The sequence below is a fragment of the Drosophila ananassae genome, chromosome 2L (genome assembly GCF_017639315.1).
Source record: "Drosophila ananassae strain 14024-0371.13 chromosome 2L, ASM1763931v2, whole genome shotgun sequence".
In the NCBI taxonomy this organism is placed as follows: domain Eukaryota; kingdom Metazoa; phylum Arthropoda; class Insecta; order Diptera; family Drosophilidae; genus Drosophila; species Drosophila ananassae.
Genome location: NC_057927.1, coordinates 23440338 through 23456256, shown reverse-complemented (window position 1 = coordinate 23456256; position 15919 = coordinate 23440338). Strand labels below are relative to the sequence as shown.

At 44.4% G+C, this 15919-nt stretch overlaps 3 protein-coding genes across 5 annotated transcripts; all 3 read left to right on the top strand.

Annotated features, from left to right (window-relative positions):
* The first annotated feature begins 34 nt into the window (after positions 1–34).
* Positions 35–14762, top strand: LOC6498864 (putative cysteine proteinase CG12163). 2 transcript variants are annotated; one of them, XM_001955744.4, is made up of 6 exons: positions 35–394; positions 8112–8552; positions 12961–13091; positions 13155–13895; positions 13957–14138; positions 14196–14762. In XM_001955744.4, exons 1-6 carry the CDS (start codon positions 293–295, stop codon positions 14459–14461), a joined length of 1863 nt encoding a protein of 620 aa, XP_001955780.1. In that variant the 5' UTR covers positions 35–292; the 3' UTR covers positions 14462–14762. The 2 variants fall into 2 exon arrangements, with proteins under 2 accessions (XP_001955780.1, XP_014765789.1); XM_014910303.3 differs by lacking the exon at positions 8112–8552 and having other exon boundaries at positions 37–394.
* Positions 12062–12878, top strand: LOC26513947. Of its 2 annotated transcripts, none has more exons than XM_032456361.2 (2): positions 12062–12281; positions 12334–12878. In XM_032456361.2, exon 2 carries the CDS (start codon positions 12340–12342, stop codon positions 12622–12624), a length of 285 nt encoding a protein of 94 aa, XP_032312252.1. In that variant the 5' UTR covers positions 12062–12281; positions 12334–12339; the 3' UTR covers positions 12625–12878. The 2 variants fall into 2 exon arrangements, with proteins under 2 accessions (XP_032312252.1, XP_014767229.1); XM_014911743.3 differs by having other exon boundaries at positions 12108–12281; positions 12353–12878.
* A 269-nt stretch (positions 14763–15031) lies between the features above and the next one.
* LOC6498865 (MORN repeat-containing protein 4 homolog) lies at positions 15032–15913 on the top strand. The gene is made up of 3 exons (XM_001955743.4): positions 15032–15181; positions 15232–15538; positions 15602–15913. Exons 1-3 carry the CDS (start codon positions 15154–15156, stop codon positions 15867–15869), a joined length of 603 nt encoding a protein of 200 aa, XP_001955779.1. The 5' UTR covers positions 15032–15153; the 3' UTR covers positions 15870–15913.
* Positions 15914–15919: the final 6 nt, after the last annotated feature.

Here is a 15919-nt window from a genome sequence, read left to right as displayed (position 1 = left end):
TACAATTGAAAATCTTGCAATTTGGTCAGTCTTTAAATACCCCACCTGAACCCACCTGAGCACTGAACACTCGTTGTCTTGTGTGCGTGGACTGGTCGCGGAACAACAAATATATCCAAAAAATCAAAAACAAAGACTAGAGGCCAGCAAGCGGCTTATTCCGCCAGCCCAAAACATCACTCTTGATATCCCCCGCTAGAGGGAGGTGCGCGATTTGTGGAAGCGGAGTGAAGACCCCGCTGTACCGAATATTCCGGGTGAGGAACACCAGGCAGTGACACATCCCGTGAACATGAACATATACGCGGCAGCAACAGTTGCGCTCATCCTGCTCCTGGGCCAAGCAGCTGGCGACGTGTCGCACCTGGCCGAGGAGGGAGTGGAAGATGCCGAGGTGAGTGCTTGTTTGTGTTTGTGTGTTGTTTTTTGTTATGATTCAGCGGCGGTCGTTTCAACATCTAACGCTTTTTCGAGGCACAAAAATAACGAAATCCCCCCGTTAAGTCACTAAAGCTTGAGGGCATCATGGGTTATGTGGGGGGGTCTGCGGATGGGATAACGGTTTATACCATTAAGCGAAATATGCAATTTTACAGTTTACTTACCACCACCACCACCCCGCTTGCCTCACACACATATGTACTCTTTGTACTTTCATACACACACACACGCACCACTTTCCCACACACTGACACACACACACATGTATTTGCGCCATATTGGCCTGATGGCCGATGTTCGATGTCCGATGGCCTATTGTTTGTTCTTGTTTTTAGTACCTCTGATTAGTTTTATTCTCCAGGTCTTGCTTTCAGCTTGCTTCTTCTTCGTTTCTCTCTTATCAGCCCAGTGCTTGGACTCTGTTTATTTTGCGTCGCAGTCAGCTGTTTGCTTATCTATTTGACCCATTGAAGCCCCAACTGTGTTCTGGCTAGTTCTTATCACAATTTTTTAATTGATCTACTCCTTTGTTTATAATTTCTGTTCTGTGTGCGCCGCAGTCTTTCTAGCAAAACCCAATTGCGTTTCAGTTTTCGCATAAATTGGATGGTTCAGAAAGGGGGTGCTTAACCCTTAGGTGCCTTATTGGGTTAAAAAATATAATATAACAAAATTAAAAACAAATAAAAACTAATAAATCAGTTTTCATTATCGATTTGTCACTCAAAAGTCAATAAAATAAAAATAAAGGGGGTTGTAGGCTTTTAAGGGTGAACTTTTTACTTTTCCACCCCAGAGCAAAAAAAATATACTATTTTCACCTTGTATTTTTAGTTAAGAATGTTCTGCAAAGTCGAAATATTTTTTATTTATTTTTTTTATAGAATTTAAAACATACTTGAGTGTTAATTTTAAGTGGAAATAATGTTATCCAATGCCAGAGACTTTTATTCAGCAAATTGTTTATGACAGCTTATCTTTCTAGAAAGCTATGAGAGTCCCACACAACAAGGCATTGTTCTTTATTGAAGCTCAGGCTGTCACTATAGTATTTGTAGTAATAGACTCTATAGAAAAAATTCTATAAAAAAATAGTTTTAAATATTTATAAACCCCCTTTTTATATCTGTTTCATTCAGCAGTTTTTTTAAAACCATATTCAAGCAACCGCCTCCCAAAAGTCTCTAAAATATGACGAAATCAGTCACCTACAAACTTAATTGATGATTTCAACTTAAATAAATATTTCTGAGAAATATCGCTAAATTTATGAGCAAAGCGATGCAAAAACCTGAACAGATTTCGTTCGGATTGTGATTAACTGTTCAATGATTCAGAAGGGGAACAGATTCCCATTTAAATAAATTAAATTTTCTGTTTGTGATACTGAGAGACTCTGTACTCCTCCCCCCCAATTTGGCCGCAAAGTAATGTGCCAGATTAATGACTGAGAGAGGGCACACAGCCTGCTGTTGCCACCAAGCCCCCTCTTAAAACCTGGTTGGACTTTGGGAGGCTGCCAGTTGGAGGAGCAGCGTCATCAATATCAATTAAATAGCCGGTAGGCATGATAGGAGGAGCAAAAAAAAAATAAGCCAGGTTATTCATCATACTCCAACTGAAACAAAAATATTTATAAATGCATATAATTAAATAAAAAGTAAAAAAAGGGTTAAAAAAAGAGTGAGTGGGCTGGAAGTGAAGAGCTGTTTGAATTATTTTCCGCACCGCATTCCAAATGTTGAATTTTAATTTTACGCATGCCTCAATGGAAATGAAAATAAGTTGAAATTCATTTAAAAATTTAATTTTCAAACTCGACTTTTTTAGTACTCAGTGGTTAGAGTTTAAAAAATAAAACAAAACTACAACAACTGATAACAGAATAACTAACCTTTCTTTTTATTTAATTTTTCTTTCTATTCTTATTTAAAAAAAAAAATGAGTAAAATGTATAGAAAATAATAAAAAATAAAATACGCACAGAGACTAGGAAGGAATGCATGGAAAAAATTTGCATAAATGAATATTATTGCGGAACTATGTGCGCGGATATAGCCCCCTTCCCCTCCCCGCACTCACACACAAATGCACAAACATATTCAAGCAAATATTTATGGGTACACACGAGTATAATATATAGTATATATATACATATTCATTCAGTTAAGTCAACGGCAAGATTCGCAGAGAACTGGCTGCCGGATAGAGGAGGAGAAGGAGGAGGAGCACTATTGTCTCGGAGATATATCTGTCAGCGGGCGGTCGGTCGGTGGTAGAGGGGATTCGTGACTGTCATTTAGGAAATCAAATCGGATGATTCACAAACCCGCAAAAACAAAAGCCGAAGCCAGAAGCTAGATGCCAGATGCCAGATGCCAGAGGTAGGTGGAATCTATCGATGTCTTTGCCAGCAACTTGTCGGTTTTTGGTTTCTGGCTTTCTGGCTTTATGCAAATCAGTTAGTAGATTTGCTGACTCCGCCAGTCCGACACTCCTCCACATCAGTGGAGGAACATCAGTCCACATCGCTCCAACTGGCCATTTGTCTGGCCATCCTTTGGATAATTTTGAGCATGATTTGGTGCCTAATAGAAATGCCAAAGGAAATTACGCCATTGAACCCACTAAACATCAAGACACCGAGATCCAATCGGCCCCACAATCTCCATCCCCCGGATTCTTCGGCACAGAGGGCGCAAATTAGCACCCAGGGGAGCTTCGTGGGCAAAGTTTATAATGAGCTTGGTCATAAGGGGGGTCCAGTTTGGGGGGCAAATGCCAGTGGGTGTCGAAGGATGTGTTTGTCGCCATTGTCTGATTGGAAATTTAAGCAGGCTGATAGAAACTCAAGAGCTGATATTCTAGCTAGATTTTTGCTGAAATTCTTATGCTTAGAATCTGCTTAAAAATAGCTTTTAAATTAAATCCTTTTTCTGTCTTTAAACTCTAAATATCCAAAAAAAACAGAACTGGTAGCAGTCCTGGGGGTGGAGCTGCAGGTGTCCTGATTCCAAATATAAGATAGCAGCCAATAAAATTTCAAAGATGTTGGCTTGGAGCGTGGCTGGAATTTAAAATGTTTCGAGCTGGTTATTAGTTGGTGGAAGATATGGAATGCCTGAAATGCACGCCAGCAGATGAAAAAAACAATTGAAACCGCAGAAATGTCAAAATCTCACTGATGTTGGTGCAGAATAAATGAATTTCAAGTGAAGAGATGGGGAATCTCACGCAAAGTTCACACAAACCTATGGCATTTGATGGAAACTAGTAGTTTAAACAAGCGATGGCTCTGTTTATGGGACAAAGGATAAGCAAAGGATAACCAAAATGCAAATATGTTTTATTAAACCGAATCCTACTTATGTAAATGGCGTCGGGGATGTGGCAACTTCAAATGAGATTCAGTTGGCACAGCAGCAGAAGGTGTGTCTGGAGAAAGCCCTGGCCAAGGTTAATGTCTTTATTAACACAAAAAACACGGCCCAAAAAACGTGCTCATCCCATAAAGGCCCTAAAGTGCCTAAAGTGCGGCCTCTTGACCTTGGGACTCGAGACAATCTTGCATAACAAAATGGTGGGGATCCAGTAGTGATCCAAAACTGTCTCCGCCGGCACACACACACATGGTTTTTAATATAATACCGGTTATGGGGAGGGGCTCACGACCAGGTCGTGCGTAAGTGGATTTCAAAATGTTAATGGGATGTGTGAAAAAAAAAAAAAAAAACAAAAACAAAAAATTAAGTCTGCCGCTGTTGCTGCCACTCTTTGCAGCCGTTGACGATGATGTTTCTGGTGCATTTATTTGCACGCCAAACGGGGCAATCGCTTTAATTAAACTTTAATTAAAAACAACACAAGCCAAATTGGCAATTTACGCGGCAACAGCGCAGCAACAGCGACGCGGCGTCTGCCCGCTGATGTTTGCGTTGATTCAATTAAAGTTTTTCAACACTGGCTGGCAAAGCGTGGTGGCTTAATGCGCATCGTTCAACACTTGTCGAGGGGATGCGCTTTGCTATCAATATTTTTATATCACATTTACACTGGCACTGTTTGCACTGGGAGTTCAGTAACCCAGTGACTGCAACAGGGGCTTAAAGGATGGTCGGATTGTGTCTGATTGATGGAAAATGTGGCGGAAAAATACACAAGCTTAAAATAAGAATTTAATGTTAAGTACTGAATGCCTAGAGTGAAAGGATATTAAGTTATCCATTAGTTCTCATGCATTATTTAACATACATGGTCAAATATTTATCAAAAATAAAATAGAACATCGTAAAATACCTTAGCACAGTTAAGAATATCAATTATCTTGAATTGTTACATTTTCGTGTAAGAGGCTCAAGTCTAAGCCTTCTAATTATAACCTAGAATCTCAATCAATTACGAACTGGGCCACACAGTGCAAAGTGCAGAGAGCGCATTAAATTATGGTAACAGGCTTATGAACGACTGGTTATTGCTTAAATTGGCTGCTCCTTGGCTCCTTGGGAGTTGCCAGGACAACAGCATGAAGGACATAGCATTCGCAGGACTTATCAGTGCAGGACTGGAAAGGGAGAGAGGGCGATCTTAGCTTCAAAACCCATCATCGTGTTTTGGTATGGCTTGCTGCGATGTTGTTTAAAATGCCATAAAGTTTAATTGAAAAACAAGCTCAGGCAGAAGCACAACGGAGCCACCGAACCACCCACATCCACACCAACATCCACACCCCCACAACATAATCAGCTTGAGCATCAGGCCCGGCATCAACGTCGACTGCAGTGACGCAACCGTTGTCAAAAGTTTTTATGCATTTTTCGGCTTTTTGTCACGACGTCAGCGGCAATGAGGATGAACGACCAAAACGTCAACAAGACGCCAAGTATCCCCCATCCCATTCCTCTTAGCCTTTTCCCCACTGACCCTGTCTTCCGTCTCCTGTCTCCTGTCTGCAGTCTACTGTCTGCCGTTGCTGCTGCTGTCAGCGGCAATGCATCAGCAGCAATAGGGGGAATACACTTGAAAATAAATTGTATTTGAAGGGGTTTTATTTGGTTTTTGGTTAAAGAGTTAAAAGCTTAAACAAGGACCCTTATATCCTTATAATCCGAAGCCTCATAATCGTTTTAATAGTTAGAACTTGCTGATATTAAATAATCTCTTCTTCAAATACAATTCTTTTTCCCCCGAGTGTTTGCTGCAGAAGCCAGCCAGTCTTTTTCGATTTTATTTTTAAATTATTCAGCAAAATCTGTCTGCGGTTGTCCGTCCATCCATCCAACCATCCATCTCCCTGCCTGTCCGAAACTCCGACCATTGGAGCGTCTGTCAACGGGTTTTCTGCATTTGTGTCTCATCATTTATCGATGGATTTTGCTGCAACGGCTGCTGCTGCTGCTGCTGGATGGCCTGCCCCACAAACCGGTCGCTCTGCCTCGGTTCGCTGCGATTCAGACTCAGTTTCGTTGCGGTGGTTAATTAGTTTTTGTGGCCTGCCAAGGCCTAGTGGAGCGTTGGGCCAGTGATTGACTTGATTGGTCATCTGATGTCCGATGTCCGATGTCCCCTTCCGTTGCATTCCGCAATGTGACCGCAATAGCAGTGCAATTATTCCGAGTTCATTAGGCTTTAGGTCCGGGGCCATTTCCAGGTGGGAGTTGCACCTGCACCGGGAGTGGGAGTGGAAGTGGGTGCAAGACTGCGGACTTCATGCGGTTCATTTATAATTAACCTTAAATCTGGTCCTGTGCCGTCGTAATGCCTTTCTGAATTTTAAATCATGGGGGATTAGCACACATGGCCGGCCTCTTGGGGGTGTAGAGAGTCCCCTTAAGTCCTTAAAATTAAGCGTTTAGTTTAATATTTGCTATAAACATTGCTTTTTGAACCTGTTGCATTTAGTTTTTAGTCAATAGATGCTTTAAATAATGCTTTCATTAGGTCATTAGTCATAACGTTGGTGAACGATTAACAAATTTTGTGTCATAAGAGCGGAGATATTAATCAATCAGTTGGATGAATTATGAATTACTCGCCGGCTGGCAAACAAAATTAATTATGATGGCTTCCAACCTGACACTTAAATATCAAATAAAATAACAAATATTTAATGAAAGTTACAAGGGCTTATCCACTTTTTTTCCATCAATAATAATCGAATTACTGCACTAGTTTTTAATAATCCGAAGCGAGGGATTAACCATCTGGGTCAACTGGTTGTGGGTGGCCCTGTATCGCACATAACACAGGCCGACAATTTCCAACTTTTTTTTTCCTCCACGCATAATTTTACCTGCTCCATAATCTTTAGGCTCCCCTGAACCAAAGTCCAGAACAAACATAGGTTCTATCACCCACCGTTTCCGCGGTACACCTAAGAGAAGAAATTGATCAAATTTTACCATATATTGAATTATGTAGGCCGTGAAATGGCTACGACCATCATTGTTTCCAGTACATATCATTTTTGAAATGTATGTGTACCAACTAAAATTAAAAAATGGTATCTAGCAGTTACCATATCATTGGAATACTCATCCAAAGTTGAAATCTCAGATTTTCTACGTTAATTTTTGCTCTTCTATGATTTTTCCCCAAACATTTTTCTATGGAAGATTTTTATTTTCTTATTGAAATCAGTAGATCATACCATGTTTTAATTTTGGATTTAAGGAAAAACTCGGAATAATTTTATTGAATTTAATATAGGTGGTTCAACAATATTTTCTTAAATTAAATTGGAGTTTTTAATCTCATATTTTCAAAAAGTCATGGCTATCTAAAACTGTTTCTTTGTTCAAAACGTATCTATTGCAGGTTCAGCTTGTTTAGTAAAGCTTTACAGAAGTTGTAGATAGCCATGACTTTTTGAAAATATGAGATTAAAAACTCCAATTTAATTGAAGAAAATATTGTTTAACCATCTATATTAAATTCAATAAAATTATTTCGAGTTTTTCCTTAAATCCAAAATTAAAACATGGTATGATCTACTGATTTCAATAAGAAAATAAAAATCTTCCATAGAAAAATGTTTGGGGAAAAATCATAAAAGAGCAAAAATTAACGTAGAAAATCTGAGATTTCAACTTTGGATGAGTATTCCAATGATATGGTAACTGCTAGATACCATTTTTTAATTTTAGTTGGTACACATACATTTCAAAAATGATATGTACTGGAAACAATGATGGTCGTAGCCATTTCACGGCCTACATAATTCAATATATGGTAAAATTTGATCAATTTCTTCTCTTAGGTGTACCGCGGAAACGGTGGGTGATAGAACCTATGTTTGTTCTGGACTTTGGTTCAGGGGAGCCTAAAGGTTATGGAGCAGGTAAAATTATGCGTGGAGATTTTTTGCTGTTGGCCTGTGTAATCACACAATTACCACACACCTTGCCTTGCCTTGCTCCACTTTAATGCACACCATCACCATCACCATCCCATCATCCCAGCACACATCCGTGCGAGCTCTAACCCTAACCCGTATGCTCATCATCCGTATGTCTGCCACAAATCCGACCGAAATCTCTCTTTGTGTGTATCCTTATATGTGTTTTGCTTTCTGTTTCGTCCTTCCCCACCACACGAACCACCTCCTCCTCCACACTCGACCCACCACACTCAAAATGTCCACTACCCCGATCCCCGAACCCCCGAATACACAGAGTGCGGTTGCGGAGACTACCACTACTTCGGAGGCGGCCACGGACCAGACGCCCGTCAGTGAACCGGCCGTGAAGCTGGTCCACGTCCTGAATCCCGGCGAGCGGGAGTACCTGTCCCCCAACCTGATCGGAGTCCAGAACATAGCCATGACCTTCCTGCCGCTGTCGATGAACTTTGTGAACATCATCGACGCCTTCAGGGAGATCACCAGCGGAGTCCGTTACGAGATCCTGCTGAACGCCGTGGACACGAAGGTGAAGCAGCCGGAAGAGGCGGACACCATCTGCCGGCTGGTGATTCTGGAGAAGCCCTGGCTGAGGACACAGTGGGGCGACAAGCACCGGGAGCTGGTCACCTCCAATTGCAGCGATTCGTCGGAGAATACACTCACCGGAGGCGAAGATCCGGGCGAGAAGGCGCGACTCCTCAACGAGAAATACGTGAGTAACCACATCTTCAATGGCGGGCAGAGGAACGAGCTAACCGACGCGGAAATGGCTAACCTGGAGTCACAGATTATTACGGGTCTGGGCCCAATGAAACGAAAGGTCAGCCCAAACCAATCCGCTCCTGCTCCGGCTCCGACTGCTCCGCCTGCTGAAGCTGCAGCACCTTCACCGGCCATTCTCACCTCCATCACGGTCTCCAAGTGGACACCAGAGACCGCTAATGAGCCTACCACCACCACCACGGCAATTAGCATTGATGAGACGGAAAAAAGGAATGACGAGGAGGGCCTAGCATCCACCACAATCGCCACTGAGCTGAACGATAATGAGAAGCGGTGGCTCGATGATTTCCTATCCGTGGGTGCGTATAATTTCGAGAGGAATCATCAGGCTGGCCAGCAGCAGCAGGCGGAGGTAGAGAAGCAGGAGGAGACCACTCCGGAATCGGTGAACAACCCAGAGGTGGAGGCTACTACTACTACCATACCAACAACAGCATCATCATGAATATCCTTATTATCATCCCCACTCACATCACAATCTCAATCTCAATATCCATCCTCCCCAGTCAGTGTCTTCCCACGCACAGGATACTCTTTATACTCAAACCCACACTCACCTAAATGCGAACAATAAAAGAGGAAAATGTTATTTAATTGAATTTATTTAAGCTTGCCTTTTCACCTGGATCCCTGGATGGCCGTCGGATGGGGGATGAGGGATGAGGGATGGGGGATGGCGGAATGCCACGCTTTAGACTCTTTAGAAGATGCCTCCTGCCATCCAACAGCCAAAACACTTATTTCACCTTAATAATCAAATGAGTTTCCGCTCTTAAATTACGGCCGCAATCTGTTTAACCCGGCCATGTCTTGGGCCATCCACCCACCTGGGGAGTAGGCCCATCTGCACCTGTCCATATTTCTTGGGGGAGAGTGGCATGGCAAGCGAGTGGCAAGGAGATGCTGCCCCCAAGTGCCGCTGTGTGAGAATGTGTGAGAGGTTAAGTGGTTGGGAGTGGAATCCTCTGTTCCACACCTGGCACCTGGCCCCTGGTCCCTGGTCCCTACCGCTGCGAGGCCGCTTACAGAGTGCGAAGCAAGTGTTCTCATTATCCTTGTGCTCTACTTTTTACAGCGGTTGAATCTGTGCGGTGGCTGGCACAGTGGTGGCAGGCTTACCAGGGGGTGCCAGGAGGATGCATTAAAGATTCATTCAAAATCCTGGTAATCTGCTGTATAGATGGGTGATATTTCCAGGGAAGGGAGTACTGATTTCAAAGGGTTAGAAATCATAAACAGATATTAAATAAATAAATCAGATTTTGACATTCACTCGGGCATCCATCATTTCCAATCCATGTGAGTCGGCTAATGAGCTCTTCAAAAAAAAAAACAACACCCATAATAGTAAAATAAATTAATGAAGTGCTTTGGAAACGGGCACTAGTCGACGAGGCAACTGACAGAAACTATAGAACTGCGCCCAGCACTCAACTGTCAATATATCCAAATGGATTTTACAGGCCATTGCACAGAGAACCATCCATTGCAGCCATAAAAGCCACCCACTTTGGCCACCAGCGCACCACTGTGCCTCCAGGGTCGTTGAAACATCATTTACGTTATAATTCTTATTGAAATACACATTTGAATTAACAGCTCTTGGTGGGTGTTGGGCTGCTGGGCTACAGGATAGTGGAGGTCCAGGACACTGCGGTTGGTTGGGTTTGGGGGGAGAAAGGCAGGATGCAGGAGTATGGATGCGGAACCGAGGAAGGATGCTTAATGAATTCATGTTCGGACGCAGGCGGGCTGCCAGGCTGGCACACATCGAAAAGGATGGCCTGGGACTGGCATCGAAACACGGCTCGGCTGCTCTTTCTTTTTTTTGTATTGCCGTATTTTTAATTATACACACGTCGTAGCCATTACATTTCATTCCGTATTGTTGTCGCATCTAGATGGCCGGCACTCGAAAAATAAAGTTTCGATTGCTGGAATTGAGGTGCTATTAAATAGAGATACTATGATTGAGTTGGGCCTTCTGTTGGGGCTACCTTTCAGGCGTATTTTTCTTCTTAAAAGTCAATGGATTTTTATCAAAGTAAAGCAATATGAATGATTATTTTCACAGTGAACCCAAGTTTAATATTCCGAAACCCTTTGAGAAACAATTTGAAGTGCATCCGACCGCCAGTAGCCATAGCCAACACAGTCAGTTACCTGGCTGCGTCAGCAGGATCTCCGACATTTGGCCCCTGACTCTGTGACTGCCGCCCCGGGGGCAGTCGGCGGAAGGTATCCACGGAACGCCTGAAACCAAAACGCCATCAATGGCAAACACAATACGACATATCAGCGCCATCGACGCCAGCCGGCAAACGAATTTCGAACCCAAAATGTTTGCTTTAATTGGTTTTTGTGTTCGGCATTGAATGCTTTATGATCCTGGCCGCATATGTCTGTCGCCAGTCGATGTTATTGCTGCTCCCGTTCTAGTCTTCGGCGAGTCAGGGAGGCAGGACTTGTGTTTTCTTCTTGCCGCAACTCTTCCAGCCACGTGTCATGCCCCTGTGTGTGGTTGTGCCTTTCTGTCAATTTTGGGTAATGTAAATTCAGACATGTCCTTGTTTCATTTGCATTCGTATGTAATTTATGCCCCACTTCCACAGCTTTTCGCAGCACTCGCTCACAAACATATTTCTGTCAGGGGTCGGAGGCCACACTGCCTCCGACTGATGCGGTGACAGCTGTGTGTCTGTTTGTAAAGGATAAGTGTATCCTTGTTGTGTAATTAGCACAAGATTAACGAACTGACATACAGCAGACGTCACAACAGTTTCATTTGAACTTGCTGGTATAGATGGAAGTGTCAAAGATATCATCTATTTTTATTTATGAATATTTTTTGTGGGGATACAAGGTTCAAAAGATGTAGAATGTGAATGTTACAAAAACCCCTTAAAGAAAAGCATCCTTTCAGGCAAATAATATAAGATTGGGCATAGATTGAAAGAGAATAGTTCTATTTCTATAGTTCTCCTTTCTAGTTCTAGATTCTGAAGCCAATTCTGAAACTCAGTGCTCTGATCGGATGTATTATAGATCTAACATACGGTGTACCAATTTTTCATACAAGCTTTCTTCAATTTTTGTTTAAAGGAGTGTTTCTTTTGGAAAAATTAATAGCAAATCTATTTAAAAATAGTTAAAGCTTCATACTTCCCTTAAGAACTGGATCAATGTATCTGTTCTTGCCAAAAGCCTCCTCTGAGTTCCAATTTTTCCCACTTTAGGCATTCTCTAATTTATTTTTTGTAGAGGATACCGAAAAGTTTAGAAGAACTCGAAAAGAGTTTGTTCCAGAAGATCTTCCCATAAGTGCTCTGTTTTTAACTTTCGCGGATCTATGCCCGCCGTACGTTATGCGGCAGCGTCTTTCGGTCAAAATGGACGGGAGGTGGGCTGAACGTATGCCGTGGGAATAAGAATACTTCATAAGAAAACTTCATTATAGGATTAGAAAGAGGTTTGATAGAAAATCTATCTAGAAATACTTCACTGTCACATTTCTGCCATTGTAGTAGACTAGAAGAAAGTTCAAATTACCTGTCATTAGTGTTCCGTTTCGAACGAAATTCAAATCTTCACTTCACATCACTCGCTTAGCTTGGAGTGAGCCCCGGCAACAATATACTTTTCTACTAACTTTTCTACGGTTTGTAAATAGTTTTAAAATATACAAAATTGGGAAATTATTTAATGAATAGCGGGTGATGCCTTCCACAGAGCATTATTCCACGATGAAGCCATCTTCGCTGACAGCCCGCATTCGCCAGATCTGGATCCTGTCCAGCTGGCTACGCCAGGAGGCGGCGGCTGCTGCTGCCATGCTGGTGGTGCGGCGCCACCAGGTGCAGCTGAAGGATGAGGAGAGCGAGCGTCGGGCCACAGCCGAGGAGGCGGAGTGCAATCACTCCCTGGGCGTCGACTCCCAGGGCAGACTCCGGGCCGTCCGTATGCTCGACGACTACATCGTGCCCTTCGAGTGCGCCCTCTGATCTCTGATCCTCACTATTGATTCTCCTGATCCCTAACTGGTTGTATATGATGTGCCTTATTGCTAAGTTACCTGTTCCCCATTCACGATGCCCACAACCCTTTGTATCCTTTGGTCGTCAGGTGCATTGAAATTGGATTTTTTTCAAAATTTTGGTTTCCAGCCAAGAATTCCATATATCTTATATTACATTCATTCATTCCCAGGACATCAGGACCAGGACATTATAGTTTAATAAATTGAGTTTGTTTTAAATGGTTTTTGAATTCTCGGGGGGGAAATAAATGATTCTAAACTAATTATTAATTAAAGTTAATAATTATTAATTTTATTGCAGGTCTCTCGCAGCAGACGAAGCATAAACGATGTCCTCGTCGGTGACCACAAGCCCTACGATGAGAAGCAGGCCAGAGAACAGTTGCAGAGATCCCTGAACAAGCTAACCGAGGGCGAGGGTCCTCACTACAAGTAGGGTTCTACAGAAATAAAAAGTAATTGAAATTTTAACCTTTCCATCTCCATCTCCTCCAGGATCTTGAAAGTCTATTCGGCTACCCGACAAGTTGTTTCCGGCACCTTGACTCGCATCGATGCCGACCTACTTGATAGCTCGGCCACGCCGCATCGCTGCGTGGTGGAGATCTGGGCCCAGCCCTGGCTAACGCAGCACGAGGTCATCTTCAAGTGCCGCAACCAGCCGGTGGTCCATGCCAGGCACAGCCGAGCCGCCGAGTGGGCCGAGAAGAAGTCGCACAAGAAGCACAACCACCACTCTTTGGACAAAGTCGAGCACCTCTTCCACAAGTTCCAGGTTCGCTTCGGACGCCGCTATGTGAGCACCGCCGAGCGGCAGATGCGACTGCGCATCTTCCGCCAGAATCTGAAGACCATCGAGGAACTGAATGCCAACGAGATGGGCAGCGCCAAGTATGGCATCACCGAGTTCGCCGACATGACCAGCACGGAGTACAAGGAGCGCACTGGACTCTGGCAGCGGGATGAAGCCAAAGCCACGGGCGGATCACCGGCTGTGGTACCTGCCTATTCCGGGGAGCTGCCCAAGGAGTTCGATTGGAGGTCCAAGAATGCCGTCACCGGAGTGAAGAACCAGGGACAGTGCGGCTCGTGCTGGGCCTTCAGTGTGACGGGCAACATTGAGGGCCTGTACGCCCTGAAGTACGGCGAGCTGAAGGAGTTCTCCGAGCAGGAGCTCCTCGACTGTGATACCACGGACAGTGCCTGCAACGGCGGCCTCATGGACAATGCCTACAAGTGAGTGATGAGTGTTACCATTTCGAGTTCCCCCTTCTAATCTTTTAATTCGATTTCTTAGAGCCATCAAGGACATTGGCGGCTTGGAGTACGAAGCTGAGTACCCTTACGAGGCCAAGAAGAAGCAGTGCCACTTCAACAAGACCATGTCCCATGTCCAGGTTAAGGACTTTGTCGACCTACCCAAGGGCAACGAAACCGCCATGCAAGAGTGGCTGGTCAGCAACGGACCCATCTCCATAGGTAATGATTCCATCAAAACTTTATTCAGAAAGCCACTCACTAGTCTGTCTATTTCAGGAATTAATGCCAACGCCATGCAGTTCTATCGCGGCGGCGTCTCGCACCCCTGGAAGGCACTCTGCTCCAAGAAGAACCTGGACCATGGCGTTCTGGTTGTTGGCTATGGCGTCTCCGACTATCCCAACTACCACAAAACCCTACCCTACTGGATTGTGAAGAACTCGTGGGGTCCCCGTTGGGGCGAGCAGGGCTACTATCGAGTGTACCGCGGCGACAACACCTGCGGCGTCAGCGAAATGGCCACCTCGGCTGTTCTGGCCTAGACTCTGGGAGTGATAGTCGGGAGCCGAGAGCCACCTTATAAACGAAGCATATGACTATATCTAGGTTAAAATTAACACATCTTCGTGCCCGTAACTTTGTGTACAATCTGTTTCCATGTTCTTCTGGTCAACTGACGTGATTGAAAAGATTTAATTAAGTTGAATAGCTTTCTCGCATGTACCACTCACTATAATCATTTTGGACATCTGTAATCTCATTCAAGAATCCGCATACAACATATTCTGCTTTTAAACAATAAATATACATAAATTGTACAAGAAATAAATCAATTTAAAAAGAGCAAATGGGGTTACTTGGTGGTCAGATCGATGCCAGCCTTGGTGGCAGCAACAGTTGGTCATGAAACAGTGGGCCATAAGCCATGGGATTTGAATTTGAGCCGGGGATTTGAGCCGGGGGATTTGAAAACAATTTTAAAGATAAAACAATTCTTTAGGAAATCTGCCAGTTTCTTCTCAAAATATTACTAGTTTGTATCCAACAGATACTACATTTTGAAGTACTTTCCCTGCACTACTTGCCGAGTGTGCAGAACTGCAATATGCTAATTAGATTTAGACCAGGGACGACGCCCCAACGGAAGCCACACAACTTGTTGGCATCTGGTGCGGAATAAGCAAGTCTCAGTTGCAGCTGAAAGCGCATCGCGGCCGGAGACGGAGACGGAGCCATGGCCATGGACGACTACGACGATGACGGTAAGTGGAGGACAAAGGACAAAAAGGATAGCTATCACATCCCTCCTCAGTGAGCAGTGTGGGCGTGACCACGGCACGTATTGAGAACCAACACCAGCAGCTGTATCACCAACAGGGCCAGCACGGACACCACCAGCAAGGCCAGCACCAGGGCCAGGGTCAGTACAGCGCCGGAGCGGTTAAGGTGGGCGGCTGGCGGTACGAGGATGCTAGTCGATACATTGGCGAGTGGAATCAGCGCGGCCAGAAGCACGGCATAGGGCATCTCCAGTTCGCCGACGGCACCCGCTACGACGGCCAGTTCCAGGAGGGACTCAGCCAGGGAGTGGGCTGCCTCTGGTTTCCAGATGGGGCAAAGTCAGTACCTTTAATAGACTCTTACCTGCCGATACATAAACCATTCAACATTTTCCATGGTAGATACGAAGGCGAGTTCCATCAGGGATGGTTCCATGGCAATGGGATATTTTGGCGCGCCGATGGCATGAAGTACGAGGGAGAATTTCGTGGCGGTAAGATCTGGGGCCTGGGACTGTTGACGTTCCAGGACTTTACCCACGGCTTCCCGAGGAACGAGGGCTTCTTCCAGGATTGCCGCTTCATGAGGCGGCGGCGCTGTCCAGAGGTGGTCCAGCGCGCCCAGAAGTGTGCCCTTATGGCCCGCTCCCAGTGCGAGCATCCGTACTAGAAACAAGAATAAAGAAATAAATGTCCTGACCACCAAAAGGGAAACATCTT